General features: G+C 44.4%; 1 protein-coding gene, 1 long non-coding RNA gene and 1 pseudogene across 2 annotated transcripts in view; 1 reads left to right on the top strand and 2 right to left on the bottom strand.

Moving 5' to 3' along the window:
* Positions 1-1,578, top strand: part of SRSF4 (serine and arginine rich splicing factor 4) — a 28,442-nt gene extending 26,864 nt beyond the window's left edge. Inside the window, exon 6 of the mRNA XM_003989779.5 lies at positions 85-1,578. Coding sequence (XP_003989828.1) covers positions 85-916 — 832 coding nt within the window. The 3' untranslated portion in view covers positions 917-1,578. The remainder of the gene's footprint in view (positions 1-84) is intronic.
* Positions 1,474-23,110, bottom strand: LOC123379537. Its single transcript, XR_006584099.1, has 2 exons — positions 20,837-23,110; positions 1,474-2,204 (listed from the first exon to the last, which is right to left on the bottom strand). It is a non-coding gene; the product is annotated as an uncharacterized LOC123379537 (long non-coding RNA).
* On the bottom strand, positions 16,664-19,153 carry LOC123379536 (annotated as a pseudogene).
* Positions 23,111-23,797: the final 687 nt, after the last annotated feature.

Here is a 23,797-nt window from a genome sequence, read left to right as displayed (position 1 = left end):
CATACGCTTCGCGTTAGTCTCCTGTTGTCACAAGCGGCGTGAGGCATGAGGTCGCCCGTGACCCCGATCCCCGTGTCTCCTCAGGTCGGGCTCCCGTTCCCGGAGCAAGAGCCGCAGCCGCAGCCAGAGCCGCAGCCGCAGCAAGAAGGAGAAAAGCCGGAGCCCCAGCAAGGACAAGAGCCGCAGCCGCAGCCGCAGCGCGGACAAGCGCCGCAGCAAGAGTAAAGACCAGGCCGAAGAGAAGATCCAGAACAGCGACAACGCCGGCAAGTCCAAGAGCCGGAGTCCCAGTCGGCACAAAAGCAAGAGTAAAAGTCGAAGCAGGAGTCAGGAGAGGCGAGCGGAGGAGAAGCGGGCGAGCGTGAGCAGAAGCAGAAGCAAGGAGAAGAGCCGGAGCCAGGAGAAGGGCCTGCACAAGAGCCGCAGCCGCAGCCGCAGCCGCAGCAAAGGAGGCAGCCGCAGCCGCAGCCGCAGCAAAAGCAAGGACAAGAGGAAGGGGAGGAAGAGGAGCAGGGAGGAGAGCCGCAGCCGGAGCCGCAGCCACAGCAAGAGCGAGAGGAGCAGAAAGCGGGGCGGCAAGCGAGACAGCAAGTCGGGCAGCGGCAAGAAGAAGAAGAAGGAGGACGCCGAGCGCTCCCAGTCCAGGTCGCGCTCCCGCTCCGCCTCCAAGGAGCGCGAGCACGCGAAGGCCGAGTCCGGCCCGAGGGAGGGCCGAGGGGAGAGCGCGGATGCCGGTGCCCATCAGGAGACCCGGTCCCGGTCGAGGTCCAATTCCAAGTCCAAACCGAACCCTCCGTCAGAATCACGCTCCAGATCGAAGTCCGCTTCAAAAACCCGGTCTCGGTCCAAGTCCAGATCCAGGTCTGCGTCCAGATCGCCCTCTCGGTCTAGATCCAGGTCCCACTCGCGGTCCTAACTGGCTACGACCACAGCTGGAACTCCCCGAGAAGTCTTTTGTACATGTTTGGTAGCCGTAGCACAAGTGATCGAAGTAGAACATACGTCACTGCTGTACATTTTTAACTCCCCTAATGGTGTGTCTACAATTGTTAAATCTAAGTGCTTCCTCTCCGTAAAGCCTCCTGGCGCCAGGCCTTCCTGCTCGACTGAAAACAATCTTCTCTTTGAAAACCCCCTTTACTCCTGGCCCACAGTAGAATATCCAAAACGCCTCGGCTCTCAGGCCTGGCCTTTCCCACAGGGAGCTCAGTACCTGGATGGCTTTCAGGCTGGAACGGTGACATAGGTAGGTACGGTGAGTTCGGCCATTTTTGCCCTCGAATTGATGCCCTTTGATGTTTGCCATTTAGTGAAAGTGCTAAGTCTTAAGTTTCCTACCACTTTGGTTTCATACTTTTGGACTTAACAAAGTTGTGAATAGCACAGTCGAGGAAAATTGATACCTGCAGTAACCCATAGGAAATAAACTGTAGAGTTCCATATTCTGGTATTGTGATTATATTGTTTTATATTAAAAAAGAAAAGAAAAGAATTTTTTTTAATTTTATTTTTCCCCGTCTTGCAAAGTATAGTGACCCCTGTTTCCATTAAATTTGAATAAAGACTATTTTTGCTTGACAAGATTTCATGGTGTTTGAATCCGAGTTGCATTTCCTGAGTTATCTTGCTAATTTCTTTTCTCAGCATAAAAAGTTCGTGTCATGGCTGTTTTGTTCCTGGAGGTCACCCATGCATGGGTAGGGAGCCGCCCTTTGTTCCTAAAAGGATTTTTCTCACCCAACAGAATAAAGGCAGATTTCTTAGGAATTTACAGTCCTTCCTCGCAAGAAGCTTATTTATGGCCAGGCTGATGAGAGACGGGTCAGGTAGGGAACTCAGAGCATCACCAGATGGTTTCTTCACAAACAGCGCTCTCCTCTAGACCGTTCGTTGCACTTCTCACCGTGAATGTGACGCGACATACCTCATCGCCTTAGGATTTGGACTGACCAAAAGCCAGGAAGAAAAACGATACTGGATTACCTTTGTTCCCCTCGTTCTCTGCATTACTTGTCTGGCCTGGCCCTGAAGAAAGGAACAGAGGCACGGTGCTTTCCAATCTGGTCTCGGCCCCTAAAGGACTACTGAGGCATCCGAGCAAAGCAGGCACTTGGAGGAGGGAGTTGTAACTTCATCTCAGTCCAGAGATCTCTTGAGCTAGCACTTAGGCTGAACCTCTAGAGAGGTGGGGGTGGAAGGCATTCCTGTAAAAAAAAACAAAAAACAAAAAAAAACATCTGTGCGCCAACCCACGGAGTTGGGAAAGCACAGGGCAAGGTGCCCAGGGAATGTGGGGTGTGATGATCGGGAATAAGAATCAAGTTTGGCAGATGGATTGGGTCACGGTGCTTTCGATACCAGGAGGAGGAATTTGGTCTTTGTCCTATAAACATTGGGAACAAAGGAAATATTTAAACAGGAGGGTAAGGGTTGTACAGCTAGGTGCTGCAAGGTTGGTCTGACGTGCATTCTGGGAGCCCAAATGCATGGACACCAGCAATCCGAGAGGCAATACAGTTGACCCTTGAGCAGCATGGCTGAGAACTGCAGGCCCATGCATACCTGGGTTTTGATACAGTACTCTGTGTTTTCCTTGTGATTTTCTTAATATTTCTGTGGCTTGCTTTACTGTGTGAATTCAGTATATAACACATATACAAGATACGGGTTCACTGACTTCCCATCAACAGTAGACTATTAGTAGTTGGGGAGAGTCAGGTTATATGCAGATTTTTTACTGTAAAGGGGACACTGCCCCTAATCCCTGCATTAAGGGTCAACGTAATTGCAGGTGATGTGGGACCTGAACAAGGCAGGAGGCGACAGAGAAGGGTTCAGTAGGTGACCTGGGGAAAGGAGTGTCAGAGGTGTTCGTGAAGCCTGAGAAATGGGAAAGACGAAGTTGAGCGAGTTCAGTTTGGGAAACGTGGAACTTCAGGGACTGGAACCTCAAACCCCCTGGAGCTTTCCCTCCATTCTTGCGTCATCATGACAAGATGGTAGCTCCCAATCAGAATTCCCACGGCCTCAGACCTCATGTTGGTCTCCAGTAGGTGAGGAGAATCCAACATTCATTCCCTAATATAAAGACGGGGACGTTTCTTTGGGCTTTTTTTCTTTCACAAGTTAAAAAATTTTTAAGCCCAATTTTTAAAAAGTCAACTTAATTTTACTATCCCTAACAGCAGCTCTTTCCAAATTCCCTTCCAGGCTTTTTCCTGTTCATCCATATTCTAAACATAGTTCCGTCACGTTTGTATAATTTCACCCTGTCATTTACACGAGCATTGGGAAGCACTCACTCAAATGTCGCGGGCACATTAGTTCTAACCAAATGAATTTATTAGCACATGGAAAGAGTGTAAAGGATGGAAATTCCGTTTGCACATAGAAGGGATTGGCATTTGTTTTTCCCCCAGCAATTTTAAATTCATTTATATTAAAAAGTTAAAAATCAAGAGACAGATGGAAACTCATCTGTTGGGTTCCAGGCATGCACCAGAGATGAATACTTTCACAAACCTGTTTCATCTTGTTCTCACACCACCCTGGGGTCAGTATTGTGAGGTTCAGTTGCAGGTGAACTTGTCCTGCCCCCGGCAGTGTTTGGATAATATCAGAGTGTGTGCCTTCTGTATGCCAGGCACTGGGAATAGTGTATGAAAGGACTGAGAAGGCCCCTCTTACAGAACATGTTTATAGACTAGGATCCCAGGGCTTGCCTCATGATGGTATCAGTACTAAGTGCCTTCTGTGAACCAGATACTGGGCCAGCATTCAAGGCAAAGCACCCTTGCCACCCCTTAGAAAAGGTCAACCGGAGACCACAATAACATTTGAGGGTAAAGTTGCATAGTGTTTGCCTTTTCTCCCTGACCTCATCTACCATGGCCCAAGGGAAGAATGAGCTTGGGAAGCTGAAAGAGGAAGGCCCTGAATTTGATTCATTTGTCGACCTGCACCTGCTATGAGCTAGGTGCTTTTATGTACGTTCGTACGTAATCCCATTTTTTTTTATTTTTTTTTTCAACGTTTATTTATTTTTGGGACAGAGAGAGAGCATGAACGGGGGAGGGGCAGAGAGAGAGGGAGACACAGAATCGGAAACAGGCTCCAGGCTCTGAGCCATCAGCCCAGAGCCCGACGCGGGGCTCGAACTCATGGACCGCGAGATCGTGACCTGTCTGAAGTCGGACGCTTAACCGACTGCGCCACGCAGGCGCCCCCGTAATCCCATTTTAAAAGGTGAAGACAAAAACTCAAGAAACGTGCAGTGATTTGCCCAATGTATAGCTAGTGACAAAGCTAGGCTTAATTTTTCGATTTCTCAGGTTCTCCTTCCTTGTAAAATTTCATCACTTGTGGTATAATTACAGGAAGATTTGAAGTTAACAACAGCTAGGATTTGAATTTAGGTTAAGTCACGCAGGATTTCTACAAGACCATCTGCTTTCCTGGAACAATTTCTAAGTTGCTGCAGGACAATGCCACTGGCCCGCTTCTGTGAATTTTAACTGTCCCATCGTTTGATCAAGGCCTGCCTGGGGGCACCCATTTGTCTAAGCCCCGGTCATCGTCCCACATTCTAGATGCCAAGGAGTGAAGAGAAGGATGGCTCATTTTAGCTCCTACAGTGGGAAATGTGCATTGATGCCTGCAATAAATGCAGTCAGTAAGAAATTTCCCCAAAGTAGGAAGCAGCCAAAGAAATACAAAGCTCCTCTATAACCTCTTTGGATGCTCAAAGTCCACACATACCTTTTTTCCATACTTAATCTCCTCTTGTCCCTCTCCCACCCCAAAAAATGGAAGACAAAAATGTAACAAAACAAGGACAAGTAGAAAGTAGCAACAAATGTGGTAGATTATAAATTATATCAATAATTCATTCATCCCAGGTGAATTCTACCAAACATTGAGATTTTCTCAAGCTATTGCAAAAAATACAAGAGGAAGGAAAACTTCCAAATTCATTTTATAAGACCAGTATCATCCTGGCACCAAAACCAGATAGACACTGCAAAAAGGAACTACAGGCCAATGTCTCATGAATATTGAAGCAAAAGTCCTCAACAAAATTTTAGCAAACTAAATCCAACAATATTAAGAGTTACATACAACCAACCAGTGGCATTTATTCCCAGGATGCAAGTGGTTTGATATTTGCAAATCGGTTGTGATTGCTTATCAAGAGGATAAAAACCATATGTTGATTTCAACAGATGTAGAGAAAGCATTTACAAAGTACAGCATCTATTCATGACAAGAAAAAAAACCCTCTGCACAGTAGGTGTGGAGGGAATATACCTCAACATAAAAAGCCTTATATGAAAAACCCATAACCAACATCATACTCATTGACGAAAAAACAGCTTTCCTCTAAGGTCAGTAACAAGAGAATGATACCCATTCTCACTTTTATCAACATAGTATTGGAAATCCTAGCCACAGCAATTAGACAACACAAATCAAAGGCAGGGTGCCTGGGTGGCTCAGTCGGTTGAGCGTCCAACTTCGGCTCAGGTCATGATCTCAATGGTTCGTGGATTCGAGCCCGGCATCAGGCTCTATACTGACATGTCAGAGCCTGGTGCCTGCTTCGGATGCTTCGGATTGTGTGTGTGTGTGTGTGTGTGTGTGTGTGTGTGTGTGTCAAAAATAAACACTAAGAAAAAAATTTTTAAAGAAATAAAAGGCATCCAAATTGATAAGGAAGGAGTAAAATATTTACAGATGACATGATAACAATATAGAGAAAGCCCTAAAGACTCCACCAAAGAACTACAAGAGCTGACAGGTGAATTCAGTAAAGTCACAGGATCCAAAGTTGATTACAGAAATCTATTGGATTTCTGTACGCTAATAATGAAGCAGCAGAAAGTGAAATTAAGAAAACAATCCCATTTACAATTACACCAAAAAATAGACCAACTGCTCAATCGAACAGAATGTAAAACCCAGAAATAAACCCACAATTGTATGGTCAGTTAATCTTCAACAAAGGAATAAATGGATATACAATGGGAAGAAGTCTTTAAAGCAAATAGTATTGGGAAAACTGAACAGCCACAGGTAAAAGTCTGAAACTAGACCACTTTCCTACGCTATACGCAAATACAAACTCAAAATGGATGAAAGGCCTAAATGTGAGATCTGAAACCATAAAAATCCTTGAAGAGAGCACAGGCAGTAGTAATCTGACATCAGCTGTAGTAACATCTTCCTAAATGTCTCCTCAGGCATGGGAAATAAAAGCAAAAACTATTGAGGCTACATATAAAATAAAGTTTCTGTACAGCAAAGGAAACCATTGACAAAAGGTGACCTACTGAATGCAAGAATATATTTGCAAACAACCTATTCAATAAAGGGTTAGTATCCAAAATACATAAAGAACTGGTACAACTCACTACCCCAAAACCAAATAATCCAATTAAAAATGAACAGGAAACATGAACAGACATATCTCCAAAGAAGACCTCCATATGGTCAACAGACACATGAAAGGATGTTTCATCACTCATCAGGAAAATGCAAATCAAAACTACAATGACCTATCACCTCAAACCTGTCAAAATGGCTAAAATCAAAAACACAAGAAACAAGCATTGGCAAGGATGTGGAGAAAAAGGAACCCTTGTGCACTATTGCTGAGGATACAAACTGGTGCAGCCACTGTGGAAAACAGTGTGGAACTTCCTCAAAAAGTTAAAAATAGAACTGCCCTATGATCCAATAATCACACTACTGGGTATTTACCCAAAAAATACAAAAACACTAGGGATACATGCACCCCGATGTTTATTGCAGTATTATTTACAATAGCCAAACTATGGAAGCAGTTCAAGTATCCGTTGATGTATGAATGGATACAGATGTGACGTGCGCGTGAGCGCACGCACACACACACACACACACACACACGAATATCCGGCCATAAAAAAAAAAGAATGAAATCTTGCCATTTGCAACGATGTGGATGGAGCTAGAGTGTAATGCTAAGCAAAGAAAGTCAGAGAAAGACAAACATATGATCTCACACATAGGTGGAATTTAAAAAACAAAGGAAAACGGAGAGAGAGACAAACCAAGAAATAGACTCTTAACTATAGGAAATAAACTGATGTTTATCAGAGGGGAGGTGGGTGGGGAAGGGATGGGAGAAGTAGGGGATGGGGATTAAGGAGTACACTTACAATGAAAAATAAAATGATTTTTTTTTAAGTTTTCTTAACATTTATTTTTGAGAGAGAGACAGAGTGCGAGTGGGGGAGAGGCAGAGCGGGAGACACAGAGTCCGAAACAGGCTCCAGGCTCTGAGCTGTCAGCACAGAGTCCGATGCGGGACTCAAACTCAGAAACGGCAAGATCGTGACCTGAGCCAAAGTTGGACGCTCAACCAACTGAGCCACCCAGGTGCCCCAAAAATAAAATGATTTTTAAACAAAACAACCCCCCCCTTACTGGAAAAAAATAAAAAATAATCAGATATCAATGATTAAATAAAAGACAATAAGGAAGTCACTTCTCTAAGAAGATGTAAAAATCCTTCATGTATACGCACCTAAGAAAGCATCAAATACATGGGGTAAAAAGTCCCTAAAACTGCAAGAAGAAAGAGACAAATCCAACTATCACAGCTGAAGACTTCAACATCCCTCTCAATAAGTGACAGACCCAGCAGGCAGAAAATCAGTAAGGACATAGTTGAACTAAACAGTGTCATCAATGAACTCAATCTAATTGACAAAATACTTCAACTCAAAATACAGAATACACATTCTTCTCAAGCTTACATGCAACACTCACCATAATAGACCACATTCTGGGCCATAAAACAAACCTTAACAAATTTAAAAGAGGGGCACCTGGGTGGCTCAGTAAGTTAAGTGTCCAACTCTTGGTTTCAGCTCAGGTCATGATCTCATAGTTCATGAGTTTGGGCCCCATGTCAGGCCCTGCACTGATAGCACAGAGCCTGCTTGGGATCCTCTCTCTGCCTCCCCTACAAAATGCTTTTTTTTTTTTTTTTTAAATCAAAAGAATGATATCATGTTAAATATGTTCTCAGACCATAATGGAATTAAATTGGAAATCAATAACAGAAAGATAGCTGGGAAGTCCCCCAAATACCTGGAGACTAAACAACACAGTTCTGAATAACACATGAGTCAAAGAAGTCTCAAGAGAAAGATTTTGAACGAAATGAAAATAAAACCTAAGATTTGTGGGATGCAGCAAAAGCAGTCCTTAGAGGAAAACTTAGAGCATTAAATGCACCTATTAGAAAAGAAGAGGGGTCCCTGTCTGGCTCAGTTGGTGAAGCATATGACTCTTGATCTCAGGGTCATGGGTTCGATCCCCATATTGGGCATGGAGCCTACAGGAAAGGAGAGGAGAGGAGAGGGGAGGGGAGGGGAGGGGAGGGGAGGGGAAGAAAAGAAAAGAAAAGGCCTAAAATCAATAAAGCTTCTGCCTTAGGAAACTAGAAAAAGAACAAATTAAATCCAAAGTAAGCAGAAGGATTAGAGCAGAAATCAATGAAATTGAAAACAAAATCAGTAGAGAAAAAAAAATCAATGATTTTTTTTTTATTAATAAACTTCTAGCCAGGCTAACCAATAAAAGACACAAATTATTACTATCAGAAATGAAAGAGGCCATTGCTACAATCCTGGGACATTAAAAGGATAATAAAAGAATATTATGAACAACTATCTCCACAAATCTGATAATCTAGAGGAGACGGAACAATTCCTTGAAAAACAATCTACCAAAACTGACATAGAAATAATCTGAATAGGCCTATATCTATTAAAGAAATCAAATCAATTATTAATAGCCTTCCAAAACAGAAAGCACCAGAGCCAGATGGTTCGCTGGGGGATTCTATTAAACATTTAAGAAAAGAAATACCAGTTCTCAATCTCTTCCAGAAAATAGATGCTCAGGAAATGCTTCCTAACTCATTTTTTGAGACCAAAATTACCCCAATACCAAAACCAGACAAAGACATTGCAAGATAGGGAAACTACAGACCAATATTTATGAACATAGATACAAAAATCCTCAACAAAATTGTAGCAAATAGAATCCAATATTGCATTAAAAGAATTATATACCACAAACAGCTATTCCATGTATGCAAGACTAATATTCAAAATTCAATTAAAGTAATCCATCACATGACAGGCTAAAGAAGAAAAATGACATGAGCATACCAATAGGTGCAGAAAAGGCATTTAAGAAATCTAATACTCATTCATGACAAAAACTCACAGTCAACTAGGAATAGAAGATTCCCAGGGCACCTGGGTGGCTCAGTCAGTTAAGCATCCGACTCTTGGTTTCTGCTCAGGTCATGATCTCACATTTCGTGAGTTTGAGCCCCGTAACCGGCTCCATGCTGACAGTGCAGAACCTGCTTGGGATTCTCTCTTTCTCCCTCTCTCTCTGCCCCTCCCCTGCTTGTGCTCTCTCCCTCTCTCTTTCTCTCAAAATAAATAAACTTAAAAAAAAAAAATGGAAGAGTACCTCCTCAACTTGATAAATCTACGAATAGACCTACAGCTAACCTCATACTTAATGGTGAGAAACTAGATGCTTTCCCCCAAGATCAGCAACAAGGCAAGGATATCCCCTCTCACCACTCCTAGTCAATATGATACTGGAAGTCCTAAGTAATACAATAAGACAATAAAAGGAAATAAAAGGTACAGATTGAGAAGGAAGAAATAAAACTGTATTTATTCACAAATGATATGATCTTTGTAAAAAGTCCTAAAGAATTCACAGAAAAACTCCTGCCACTAAATCAAGCTGTTTTTAGGATACAAGATTAATACACAAAAGTCAATTGCAATGAACAATTTGAAATTAAAAAAAAAAACAAAAAACCTTACATTAGGACCCCCCCCAATGGAATACTTATGTATATAAATCTAACTGAATATGTACAAGATCTCCAGTGGAAGAAGTCAAAGATCTAAATAAATGGAGAGATATTCCATGTTCATGGATAGAAGGACTCAATATTATTAAAGTGTCAGTTCAACCAAATCAAAATCCTAGCAAGTTATTTTGAGGATATCAACAAACTGATTTTAAAATTTATGTGGAGGGGTGCCTGGGTGGCTCAGTCGGTTGGGCGTCTGACTTCGGCTCAGGTCATGATCTTGCGGTATGTGAGTTCGAGCCCGTCATCGGACTCTGAGCTGACAGCTCAGAGCCTGGAGCCTGTTTCGGATTCTGTGTCTCCCACTCTCTCTGACCCTCCCCTGCTCATGCTCTGTCTCTCTCTGTCTCAAAAATAAATAAATGTAAAAAAAAAATAAAAATAAAAATAAAATTTATGTGGAAAGAAGCAAGGGGAGAGCAAGAATAGTCAACACAATATTGAGGTAGAAGAACAAAGTCAGAGGACTGATTCTAACTAACTTCAAGGCTGACTATAAGTTTTAGTGATCAAGACAGAGTTGTACTGGCTAAAGAAACTAACAAACAAACAAAACAAAACAAAAAAACCATAAAATACATCAGTGGAATAGAGAGCCTAGAAACAGACCCACACAAATTTCGTCAACTGATATTTGGCAAAGAGCAAAGGCAATTCAATACAGAAAGGATGCCCTTTTCAACAGATGGTGCTGGAACAAATGCATATCTACATGGACAAAAATGAACCCGGACACAGATCTTACACTTTTCACAAAAACAATTAACTCAAAATGGATTATAGACCTGAATATGGAACACAAAGCTGCTACAAGATAGGGAAAAAAATCTAGGTGACCTTGCATTTGGCAATGACTTTTTGTTTATTTTCATTTAAGTAATCTCTACACCCAACATGGTGCTCAAACACAACCCCGACATTGAGTCACATGCTCCACCTGCTTATCCAGTCAGGCGCCCCTTGACAATAACTTTTTAGATACAACACTAATAGCACAACTCACACAAAAAACTGGCAAACTAGGCCTTATTAATAGTAACTTAAAAAAACTTCTGCTCTGTGAAAGGCACTGCTGAAAGAGTAGAAAGACAAGTGACAAACTAGAAGAAAATATTTGCAAACTACACACGTATCCAACACAGGACTTGTATCCAACACACACAACTCTTAAAACAGTAAGAAAACAAACACCCAATTAAAAAGGAAGCAAAAGATCTGAACAGACACTTCACCAAAGAAGACATACAGATGGCAAAGGAACCAATGACAGGATGTTCAACCTCATATGTCACCAAGGAAATGCAAAGTAAAGCAATACTGAGATACCAATACATGCCTATCAGAATGGCCAAGATCCAAAACACTGACAACACCAAACGCTGACAAGGATGTAGAACAACAGGAACTCACTGCTGAAGGGAATGCAAAATGGTACCACCACTTTGGCAGTTTCCCACAAACCTAAATGTACTCATAATTACCAGCCAGCAATCACGCTCCTACTTACCCAAATGAGTTGAAAACATATGTCCACACAAAAACCTGCACGTGAATGTTTATAGCAGCTCTATGCATAATTGTCAAAACTGGAAGAAACCAAGATATCCTTCAATGGGTGGAAAAACAGATAAATGGTGGTACCACCTACAATGGGGTGTCACTCAATGCCAGGAAATGAGCCATCAAGCCACTGAAAGACATGGAAGAGCCTTAAGTGTTACTATCACTAAGTGAAAGAAGCTGATCTGAAAGCCCATGGACTGAGAGATTCCAACTATATGATATTCGGAGAAGGCAACACTGTAGAGGCAGTAAAAAGATTAGTGGTTGCCAGGGGTTCAGGGATAAGGGAAGGAGGGACTCAGGGGGCCCAGGGCATTTCTAGGGCAGTGAAACTATCCTGTAGGATACTGTAGCGATGAATATGTGACATGACGCATTTATCAAAACCCATCGAATGTACAACATAGCAAACCCTAATGTAAAGTATGGATTCTGGTTAATAATACTGCATCATTATTGGTTCACCAACCATAACAAATGTACCACACCAATGCAAGATGTTAACAAGAGGGGGGGAAGAGGGGAGGCGTATATGGGAATTCTACTTTTTCTCAAACCTAAAAAGTCTGCTAATTTTTATTTTAAGTCCAGGGAGTCAACCTACTATCTCCCCAGTATCTACAAAACCCCTCAGGTAATTTACACATTTCTAGTTCTGTTAGTTACCCCTTGTTTGTATCCTGCAGCCTATGGACTAAAGGAAGGTCAATGAAACACAGGATATCCCTAAATCCAGCCTACTGCCTATTTTTAATAGGGCCCTTGAGCTAAGAATGAATTTTACATTTTTTTAATGTTTATTTTTGAGGTAGAGGGAGGAACGGAGAGAGAGGGGGCCAGAGGATCCAAAGCAGGCTCTGTGCTGTCAGCACAGAGCTCTATAGGGGGCTTGAACTCACAAAGTGTGAGATCATGACCAGAGCCAAAGTCTCAGACATTTAACCAACTGAGCCACCCAGGTGCCCCTAAATTTTACATTTTTAAATGGTTGAAAAAAATATTTCACGATGCATGGAAGTTCTACAAATTTGAGCCGCACTGGCCACCGTTGGTGCCCAGCCATGTTCGTATGTGAACGGTCTGTGGGCAGCAGAGGCAAATCATTGTAACAAACATTTAATAGCTCTCAGATTCTAAAAAACTGACTCATGGCTCATTTGGGGGTGAGGGGGACAGGGTGTTTATAATTTTGTGGTCTCCTTATAGAAAATTTGCTGACCCCCATACTAAATGGTAAATTTAACCAGAGCCTATATACGATAATGAGGAAAAGGGGAAAGAAAACTATTTAAAATATATAAATGGATACATGATGTCTCTAACAATACAGATATAAACATTGGTATAGTCTTATTATACCAGTCAGAAGGCCTTGGCTGACCTTACCATTCCTTCCCTCCTTCACGGGTGAATTTTAATGACCTAAATAATACCTCATTGAAGCTGATATTTTAAAAGATGGCTCCGCAGGCCACCTATCATTAAGCTACAGGACAACCATCATGTCCCAAGTGTAACCAAACCGAAGTTCATTTGCCTGATACACAGCAAAGCCAATCACTGAGACAGGGAGTGTGCAGCAAGGAAAGGGTTTAAGCGAGAGGCAGCCCAACGAAGAGACCAGAGGGCGAGGTTCCACTCTGTCTCCCTGGAGGAGGAAGGAGGGGTATTTAAGGGCAAACAGAAAGGTCTTGGTAAAGGGTTGCACCTATGCTTATTAATGCTGTTGGTTACGGGTTTCAATCCCTGCTGTCTTTTGATCATCCCTCACTCATGCGGGAATTGGGACAATGACCACTCTAGTTACTTCCAGCTGAAATGGGGTTAGATCAGGGTTAGAGGAACAGAAACTTTATGTATTTAGAAATATCCTTTGATTTCTTGGGACCAGCTCCCCAAAATAGTAGTTTCAGTTCCATCACTAGTCCAAGCAGGATCCTTTTTGATGTTCTCCTTGACAGGGTGCCGGGAAACTGTGGATTCTTGTGGAACCAGCTCAATGTGGTGGTAAATCCACTTAATTCTCCGTAAGCTCACTGAAGAATGGGGGGTCAACAGCACCTCATAAGAGGTCCCGTCCAGTGAGGTTGGATTGGTACTCCAGGTGCCCACTCTCTCAGGTGTTCAGTGACACCAGCCTCTAGCATGTTCAGGCAGTGTAAGGGCACATGTGGGACAGGGGGGTACATCAACCTGCCAGAAGCAAACTTAGAGTATTTCCCAATGGTTGAATGTACCTGATAGGATCCAATTTCCTAATGCGAGCCCCATCAGGAACTCCTAAGTCATGAAGAGTATAGAAAGTGTCTTCCATATAATATTTTATAACAGGCTTACACCATACTTACTTCTAGAGGTTATTCTTACCCAAAGCGGGGCAACCAGCAAAGCTCTTTCCCAAGTGGTTTCTTGGCAAATTTTTGCCAAAGTCGGTTTTTTTTTTTTAATTTTTTTTTTAAGTTTACTTATTTGAGAGAGACAGAATAGCACGAGCGGGGGAGGGAGACAGAGAATCCCAAGCAGGCTCCATGCTGTCAGCCCGGAGCCCGATGTGGGCCTCGAACTCGACAAACTACGAGATCAAGACCTGAGCTGAAACCAAGAGTTGGATGCTTAACCGACTGAGCCATCCAGGCTCCCCTTCCCAAAGTTCGTTTAAGTACAGGGTTCATTTTTTCCAGGGAGCATGTGATTTCCACTGAATGGCCAAGGCATTGGACACTTAGTGTGACTTTCACCATACATGCCACTCCCTTGTCACTCTGAATTGTTAGTGGCAATCCAAATGTAGGAATTATTTCATTTAAAAGTGTTTTGACAGCTTCCGAGGCCTCCTCTGGATGCACAGAGAAGCTTCAACCCAACCTGTAAAGGTGTCTATAGGAATTAGCAAATAGGTCTCAACACGGGCCGTTGTGACAGTTTCTCTGGAGTTTACCTCAAGTCGTCTGGCTTCAGTCTGCAGGGCTTCAGGAAAAAGGGCGGTTTCAGTTCCCAGTGATGCCAAGTCAAGAGAATGGAAGAAGACTGGACACCTCAGTTTGGAGAGTCATAGCCAGATATTCGAGGAAACCAGAATTCAGAGTCCAGCCCAGCTTTACAGGCAAACAACACTCAGTTGATCGAACATCTACAAAGGTATGTTACTGACGCATAATTTCTCTAAAATCACCCTCATTTCCAAAGATAGGCAAATTAAGACGAATTTATTTTGTCCAGCTTTAACAAAGTCGGCCTAATTATTTACATAAGGGTGGCGAGAATGTGACTGGCCATATCGGGGGTTTTTGTCTTTTATTTTGTTTTCCTCTGCTTGGCTGGAACTTTTCAGCCTCTTTTCAGCTTTGCTGGAACTTAACAGCCTCTCAAGACCAAACAGCCAAGCCAAATACTTGCCCTCAGAGTCTGCCTGCAATGCCTATAGTTTCAGATGAAGTCCTCTCTTCTGAAGGTTCCCAAAGTATCCTGAGGTCCCCGTACCCGCTAAGAAGTGACCTTCTTTACTCGCCTGATAAGGCTACCAGCAACCCTGTAAGCAAAAGCTACCCGGCCAATTTTTCCAAAGGGTTCATTGGTGCCATCAAGTCACCCTTAGTTCCTGAGAGCTGCCTGTCATATGTGAGTCTCCGCATGTCTGTCTCAAATAGGACATTCCAGCCAAAGTCTTGGTAATCTAACGTTTCCAACTGTCTTGTCAGAAGGAGAACAGGGCCTTATTGAACTTATGTAAATACTTATGTTGCCATGAGAATATAAGAATATGCACTGAGAGTTTCTGAATTTTGGAGGGATGGAGTAGGGAGGAAAATATTTATATTTTATGTTTGTTTACAAAGGAATATTTTACCAATTTCTGTAAGTCATAGATAGCTTAAAACAAAAATTTTTTCTTAAATATGGAAGAGCAAACATTAGAGAACCAGCAATGTTTCAAACAAGAATCATAAAAAAATATAAATCAACACCTTTCCCTATTACATTACTTTTGGGGTATCATCTTCCAGAAGTTGGGGGGGGGGCGCTTATTTTTTTCCAATTCTTCAATAATTAATTCTTTTTAGCACCTCCCAGGAGGTCCTAGCTTGGTAGTCCTTTTACACGGTGTACCAGTTTGAAGGTGGTAAACCTTTGGGCCTTTTTTTTTTTTAAGTTGTTGTTTTTTTTTTTTTTAATTTATTTATTTGGAGAGAGAGAGAGGGAGGGAGAGTGAGGGAAGGGCAGAGAGAGAACCCCAAGCAGGCTCTGCACTGCTGGCATAGAACCTGATGTAGACAAATCAGAGACTCCAGCTGCCTCGTAGTGACTGGTGAGCCATCTAACCACTGGCTCTGTTTCCAGAGCTCAAGGTAAAAGTCTTGAGGAATTCGAGCAGCATCTGGAGATCGTCTCAGACGGACATACCGCAGAGCATAGCCAGTGTACCTTCTCCACAGCTGGTGGGGGATTGTATCCAGGGTTCCTCCAGGAAGCACCTTTAATCTTCCTGATAATGTTGTATCAGAAGCCACTTCAAGGGGGCGCCGGTGGCTCAGTCTCTTGAGCATCTGACTTCCACTCAGGTCATGATCTTGGTTGGGTTGAAGCCCTGTGTCCTGCTCCGCGCTGACAGCGAGGAACCTGCTTCTGATTTTGCCTCCCTCTCTCTGCGCCCCTTCCCTGCTCGCTCACATTCTCTCTCTCTCTCAAGAATAAATAAACATTAAAATAAAAAAAAAGAATGAATGAATGAAACCCCTTCAAGTACAGAAGTATTTGAATCTGGACCATTCAAATGACCATGGTTCTCTGCTTTCCAGCTCTTAGCATAGTAAATCACACGTTCAGACAGTAAATGGGCATGTTTCTCACTTCTAGTGTAACAACAGAAAGACCAAGTCAAATCTGGACTGCAAGGCTCTCTCCCTTTTTAAATCCTCAGAAGTTGGGGCGCCTGGGTGACTGAGTCGGGTAAGCATCCAACTCTTGGTTTCGGCTTAGGTCATGATCTCACAGTTCGTGAGATCAAGGCCCACGTCAGCCTCTGCGCTGACAAGTGCGGAGCCTGCTTGGGATTCTCTGCTCCCTCTTTCTCTCTGCCCCACCCTCACTCGCGATCTCTCTTGAGAAGATAAATAAACTTAATTTTAAAAATTCTCAGAGGCTGTTTGTCTTTATTTATTTTGAGGAAACTCTACACCCGATGTGGGGCTTGAACTCACGACCCCGAGATCCAGAGTTGCATGCTTTTCTGACCAAGCCAGCCAGGCACCCTCCAGCCAGACTTGCAGCAGAATCCTGGAAGTTCTGGCAGGGAGGCTACAAACCACATCTGCCTCCACACCTTGCTGCTCCATAATCTAACAAGGTTTCATGTTGATTACCTATCTTGTCAAATTCATCTATTCCACAAATACGTTGATCGCCAAACACCAGGGCACCAGCTCCCAAAGCAACATCTCCAGAATAACTAGCTGTTCAAAGAGTTACAGTCAAACACACCGCATGGAGTAATGCCGAGTACTGCCTGTAGCACTGGGCACTTTCCCAAGCCTGGATCTCCAGCAACAAGGACACATGGGTCTCTTCAAATGGGCATTCTGTTTTTGTCATCTGCATATTTTTGGCTGCCCCCAAAGGGTGCTAATGCCAAACCTGTTTAACAAGTTCATGAGCAAAAAGGACATGGCGAAGCGAGCTGACAATGAGTTTAAACAGGTTTTTAGCTTCAGTCTCTTGGATGGCAAATGCTCCATGCTGACACCCGTCCTTGGAAGCCTTTGTTTTCTGTCTTTCGCTCTTGCTAACAAAATCTTCTCCAATGTACAAAAGGAACATGCATTTGTCATTATTTCAAGAACCTTCTTAGCATTTGAGACTTTGATCAAACAACTCACCTTCCTCAGTTCACCCAGTCCCCTCTTATTATTCTGTTCGAATGCAGTCTTCCCATTAGTTCCGGAAATTGTCAGAGAGCTGTATTTGTCAAGAGTCCTCTGTATGAATCTCCTTAAAGCTGAAACACTTTTGCGAGCATCAGAGCCAAACAACGACCACAAATGACAAAGGACTCAACACCGACGGTGGCCAAAGATCTGGTTAGAGTTCATTATGATGCGAATGACAAGGAAATTTGGGTACTTCTGTGACACACAACACTTTAATCATTAGAATTACAAGTGATGACGTTAAACCAGGGCATATCAAAACCTTAGGAATTTCTGGAACAGTTAGAGCATTCACCCATGCAATATCACCTCTGAAGGTCTATCATCACTTATTTGACGATGCTGCCCATATAATTTGACATACCAAATAAGCCTAATTAGTAAAGAAAATGAGACACTTCATTTAGAAGTTAAATTTTAGGAAATCTGTCAGAAATCTCAGAATGTTTTAAAGCACAGGACTGAATAGGATTACGGATCATTACAAAACTTAATAATCTTAATTATCTATTTAGCTAAAGTGGCATTAAGAGATTCAAAGGCAAACACAGAGAGTTATATAGTTGTTAGCAAAACTTAGCTCTTTTAATATTGAGAAGATTCAGCTTTAAGTAATCAAAGACCCTAGGGCAAAACACGGAAAACTTTTTCTAGGAAGATTACGTTAAAAGTAAAGAGAAACCTTTGTTTACGATTTCTTATTACGAGTAGACCAATAGCTAAGAAAAATATCATTTTTTTAAAGATTTTATTTTTGAGTAATCTCTACACCCAATGTGAGCCTTGAACTCATGACCCTGAGATCAAGAGTCTCATGTCCCACTGACTGAGCCAGCCAGGTGCCCCAAAAACTATCATTTTAACAGAGAGAGAGAGAAAAAAATCCAGTCTTATCCTGGTGTATTTCTGATATTAAACCTCATCCCTTCCAACAAAATGAATTTTTTTAAAATATGTTTGTTTTAAAGTAAACTCTACTTTAAGTAAACGTGGGGCTCAAACTCATGACCCTGAGATCAAGAATCTCATGCTTCACCAACTGAGCCAGCCAGGCACCTCCAACAATAAGATGAAGCTTTAAAAAATGTATGCAGTCCCTCCTTTTTCCTACCCTGTCACCCCCCATGCTGATATATGCTTACTGGGACCAGGATACACAGGGCGCTGTGTGGATCTGAGCTGTGCGTGTTGGGACGTGCTGACCAGAATCTCCACCAGGAACGAAGGGCTTTCAACTGTGGGAACGCGGCCAGCAATCTCAGCAGTCAGGCGCCATCAGGGATGGACTTGACTGAAGAAAGCTGCCTTGCCAAGGTCATGTCCTCTTCTTCGGTGGTCACATCCAATGACTATCCAATAGGAGAGTATAAAATTCCAGCTCTTTGCCCCCATTTAAGATGGTTCTGAAGGAGAATCCAACTTTTGGATCCAATTTCAGGGAATCAGCTGAAGCTTCTGCTGGTGTATCACCTCTCAGCGTCTACCTGGTGCTGCTTTCTTGCTCACCTTTCCCTTCCCTGGGGGCTGATCACTCCTTAATAAGCTTTATAGACTCCATAACCTTTCTCAGTCCCAACCGCAACAACATTCTTCAGAGACGCCCTTCTCACAAACCTTCTACAACTGTGCTTTTGACATTCAGATTTTGTCCTAAGTCTTCCCTCTTGAAATAACCGATCTCACTTTCCTTTTTCTTCTTGTTTTAATGTTATTTTTGAGAGAGAGAGAGAGAGAGAGAGAGAGAGAGAGAGAGAGAGAGAATGCAAGCAGGGGAGGGGCAGAGAGAGAGGGAGACACAGAATCCGAAGCAAGCTCCAGGCTCTGAGCCATCAGCACAGAGCCCGATGCTGGGCTTGAACTCATGAACCATGAGATCATAACCTGAGCTGAAGTTGGACGCTTAACCGACTGAGCCACCCAGGCACCCCGAGTTGTTTCCCTTATTATTTCTGTAATCATGATTATATCTATTCTTAACTCTTAAAAACCTTAGTTTCTAGTGAAAAGTAGTCATTGTGAACTGTTTGTTGTTATAGGTTTTCTGTAACAGGAGCAAGAAGCAGATAAACCTGTTTAGTAATTATTTACGTCTGTTTATTTGTTCTCAGTAATCATGTTTGGATTACGCCTAAGACTTTAAGGAGGCATCAAAGTTGTAAGGTTCTTTTTCCCTTTTTCTAACAAATTTGGCAATAGAGATAACCTGAACCTGCCTGACTTGCAGTAAACATAGTAGAACAGAAGTTCTGCATCTAGCGCTAACTCTAAAAAGATGTTTTCATTAAACCAACAATCCTAAATTAGCTCTGTCAAATATTTCCCCAAATTATGTGAACTTGAGTCTTAGAATACCCAGTTCTTACAAGCACTTGCCTTTATTTTTTTTTTTTAAGTTTGTTTACTTACTTTGAGAGAGAGAGAGAGAGAGTGCACAAGAAGGGGCAGAGAGAGAGAGGGAGAGAGAATCCCAAGCAGGCTCCGCACTGTCAGCACAGAGCCCAATGCAGGGCTCGAAACCACGCACTGTGAAATCATGACCTGAGCCCAAATCAGGAGTCGGATGCTTAACTGACTGAGCCACCCAGGTGCCCCTAACAAGCACTTGCCTTTAAATCAACTAAATAGAGCTCTTTTACAAATTAATTTTAACACCACCACCCAGAGGAAGAGGAGACAGCTCACATTTACAGCATACATGGATACAAATACACAAGATCCAAATAAAAATTTAAACGCCAAATTTTCTTTTCTTTTTTTCAAGTTTATTCACTTATTATTTCTGAGAGAGCGAGAGAGAGCACGAGCGCGCACAAGCCGGGGCAGGGCAGAGAGGGAGACACAGAATCCGAAGCAGGCTCCAGGCTCTGAGCGGTCAGCACAGGGCCCGATGAGGGGCTCAAACTCACAAACTTCGAGATCATGACCTGAGCCGAAGTCGGACGCTCAACCGACTGAGCCACCCAGGCACCCCTAAAGGCCAAATTTTCAAATATCATAGTCTATGGATCCACTCATTGGTCATTTTTCTCTAAAATCTAACAAACACTGTGGCCAAGAAGTGCTGCAAAAGGAGACTGCCCAGTGTTGGAGAACACAGCCCGGAAGGGCTGCATTCGGGAATCAAACTTCATTTCCCACTTCCCAACGAGAACACAGCCGGTTGTATCCAAAGATACCAACAGCCGCAGCAACGGACAAACCACATGAAGCCCAGGGTGCCTCTGCGAACGTTGGTTCCTCCCCAGAAGTCGAGACCTCACCAACTGAACCGAAAGGCCTTCTAGTCAGTATTTTCTCAAGCGAAGGAGGTTAAGGGACCGAAAACCCCCTAATTACAGGCAACCAAAGGGGAGGAAGAAATAAGCTCAGGGGCCGTCACACAAGAAGTGCTCACCAAGGGATGTCTGTCCACGCTGAAACCACAAACTGTGTCCCTAGGCGCTGCAGGGTGGTGGCCCCCTCATCGGGGCAGAGCCCTGGGGACAGTCCCAGGACAGAGCGTAGATGGCTGCTTGGACTGTCACTGCACTCCCCTTGGTTCTCCTCCCAGCGGCCTCCCTGAAGGCCAAGGCAGGGGCGTCTGAGGGCAGGTGGGAAAGGTCAGGACAAAAAGTTGCAGCTGCGCTTACTTGGCCTATGAACCCAGCGATTACTGGTTTCACTTGTGCGTGGGGTGTCCTTTCAGTCTCTGTGGGAGCTGGAGGACCTGCCCGGACAGCGGGCCAGAGTCCAGGCCGCTCAAGAGGCTGGGCAGCAAACTCCCAGGGCGATAGAGGGAGGACTTCACTCCCTCAGCTTCAGCGAAGGGAGCACGGCGCTGCCTCCCCGCCGAGACGCCCTACGGCCCAACTGAGGAGCACCCCCATCCCGGGCCCCAAGTAGACTAGAGAGGCAGGGAGGAAGGCGGCCAAACACTGACAAATTCCTCCCACACATTTGCAAAATCCTCCTCACGTCTTGAGGAGGATTCGAAGGTGAACCAGAGATGAACCAGACAGGGAAGAGTCTTCAAGAGGCTAGAACCCACGAACAGCAAGATCATGACCTGAGCCAAAGTCGGATGCCTAACCGACTGAGCCACCCAGGTGCCCCAATGTAATCAAATTTAAAAATCATTCAAAGCTGTTCCTCTTCCCACCAAAGGTGCTTATTTTCCAATAGTAGAAAAAATTCACTTTCTTAAAGTTTTTTTAGTTAACTTTTATTACTGTTATCATTATTTATTTATTTTTGAGAGAGAGAGCCCAAGCAGGGAAGGGGCAGAGAAGGAGAGACAGAATCCAAAGCAGGCTCCACACCATCAGCACAGAGCCCGATGTGGGGCTCCAACTCATGAACTATAAGATCATGACTTCAACTGAGATCAAGACCAACTAAGCTACCCAGGTGCCCCTCAACTGTAGCTGTTTTAAAAAACGAAATTGGGGCCTCGGTGGCTCAGTTGGCTAAGTGTCCTGACTTTGGCTCAGATCATGATCTCAGGGTTCGTGGGTTCAGGCCCCGTGTGGGGCTCTGTGCTGACAGCTCAGAGCCTGGAGCCTGCTTTGGATTCTGTTTTCCCCTGTCTGCCCCTTCCCTGCTCGTGCTCACTCGCGCTCTCTCTCAAAAATAAATAAATAAACATTAAAAGAAACAAAGAAACTAAACCTATTCTAGGTTGTGTGTGCTTTTGGCCAAAGAGAAAGGGCCACGGGCCTTCTGGGCCTGCTGGCAGTGTTCTGTTTCTTGACTGGTGGAGATTAAATGGGAGTCCATTTCCTGCAAGTTTACTGAGCTGGACATTGGTTTCCTGCCCCTTCCCAGAGGTGTATTAGATTCTCAGTGAGAGTTTCACCAAAAGGCAAGTGGAGATTTAATCAGATTGTATCAGAACCAAAATTCCTTTCTTCCTATGATAGAACACTTATCCTTAATTCGCACTTTCCAGGAACCCCTGGTGTTGCTGAGAGTCTGTCCAGAAACTCAGGGACACTGCTAAAGAAATGCAAATGAGGAACTCCCCCCAACCCCCACGAAGCTTTTGCATTACACCTGGCATCCAATATGGAACCTGTGGGCCAATGACACAGGGAGGGAGGCACCTGCCCTGGAGGTCCCCCTGCGGCCGGCTACCTCCTTGGTCAGTTCCCTAACATGAGCCGATACAGACACCACTGGTCTGGCTGCCCTCTACATCTCCAGCATCCCAAGTGGAGGGCGGAGAGGGCACTTGTGAGGGAGCTCCCTGGGCCTCTGGTCCCCTTGCCATGGTGAAATGGTCATCACACAACATCCCAGGTTTGTGGCCGGTGATATAAAGGCAAACTTCTCCAGGCTTGGCCTGGATGCCCAAGCTAGGGGTTGGGCTAGGCAAGCTTGGGATGCGGAGGGCACAGCAGAGCCCGGGCAAGTAATCCAGGGCCAGAGTTTGGGTTTAGATCAGGCAGTCCTGGGGTCCAGCTCAGCTCTGTCACTTACCATTTTGGGTCTCTGTGCCTCAGTTTCCTGTGCTGCGGATACAGGAGCCCGCGTTTCAGCAGCGCCTGGAAGGGGCTCCCACGCCGCCGGGTAAATATGACTCCACCTTCCACCCCCACACCTCACCGGGTTTTGTCCCTACAGCTCTGACACAGTTTTGTGTCGTCCCTTCCCACGCAGCACGGCTTCCCCAGGGCCGAGTCCTTTTTTTTTTTTTTTTTTTTTTTTTTTTTTTTTTTTTTTTTTTTTGAGAGAGAGAGAGAGAGAGAGAGAGAGAGAGAGAGAGAGAGAGAGAGGAAGGAAACACAAGGAGGGGAGGGGCAGAGAGAATCCCTAGCAGGCTCCGCACAGCGCAGAACCGGACCTGGGCTCAAACCCACTAACCGTGAGATCAGGATCTGAGCCGAAGCTGACGCTTCACCAATTTAGCCACCCAAGGCCGAGTCCTTTCTATCGGAGGCAACCTATGGTTTGCAAGGAAGCTCATCCTTGAGGCCGGAGGCCAGTGACCCGGGTTCCGGATGAGGCCCCGGGAGGACACGTGCGCCCCCAGGATCTCCCGGAGGGGAGTCGGCTCTCCGCCGGGACCTGCCCCGCTTCTCCGCCGCAAACTCGGCGGCTCTCTGCACCGGCGAGGCGGGCGGGCGCAGGTGCGGAACTTCGCCACCAGGTGGCGCCATCGCCGGCCACGGCCTTCCCCCTGCCCGCGGCGCCCGGGCTTCTCCGAGTGCGCTCCTGTCCACTAGCGCCCCGGCTCCTTTGCTGAGTGTCTGGCTGACTTCCCGCCGCGCTCCTGTCCTGGGTCTGGGTACCAAGCCCTAGAGCTGCAGTCCTGGCTCCCCGAGATGGGGGAGGGCGAACTGGGGTGACTTGACACCTCATCAAGCCGGGTGACCAT

The sequence above is a fragment of the Felis catus genome, chromosome C1, assembly GCF_018350175.1.
Source record: "Felis catus isolate Fca126 chromosome C1, F.catus_Fca126_mat1.0, whole genome shotgun sequence".
NCBI classification, from domain to species: Eukaryota; Metazoa; Chordata; class Mammalia; order Carnivora; family Felidae; genus Felis; species Felis catus.
Note: the sequence above shows the minus strand (reverse complement) of the source record. Positions and strands in the feature narration are given on the sequence as shown.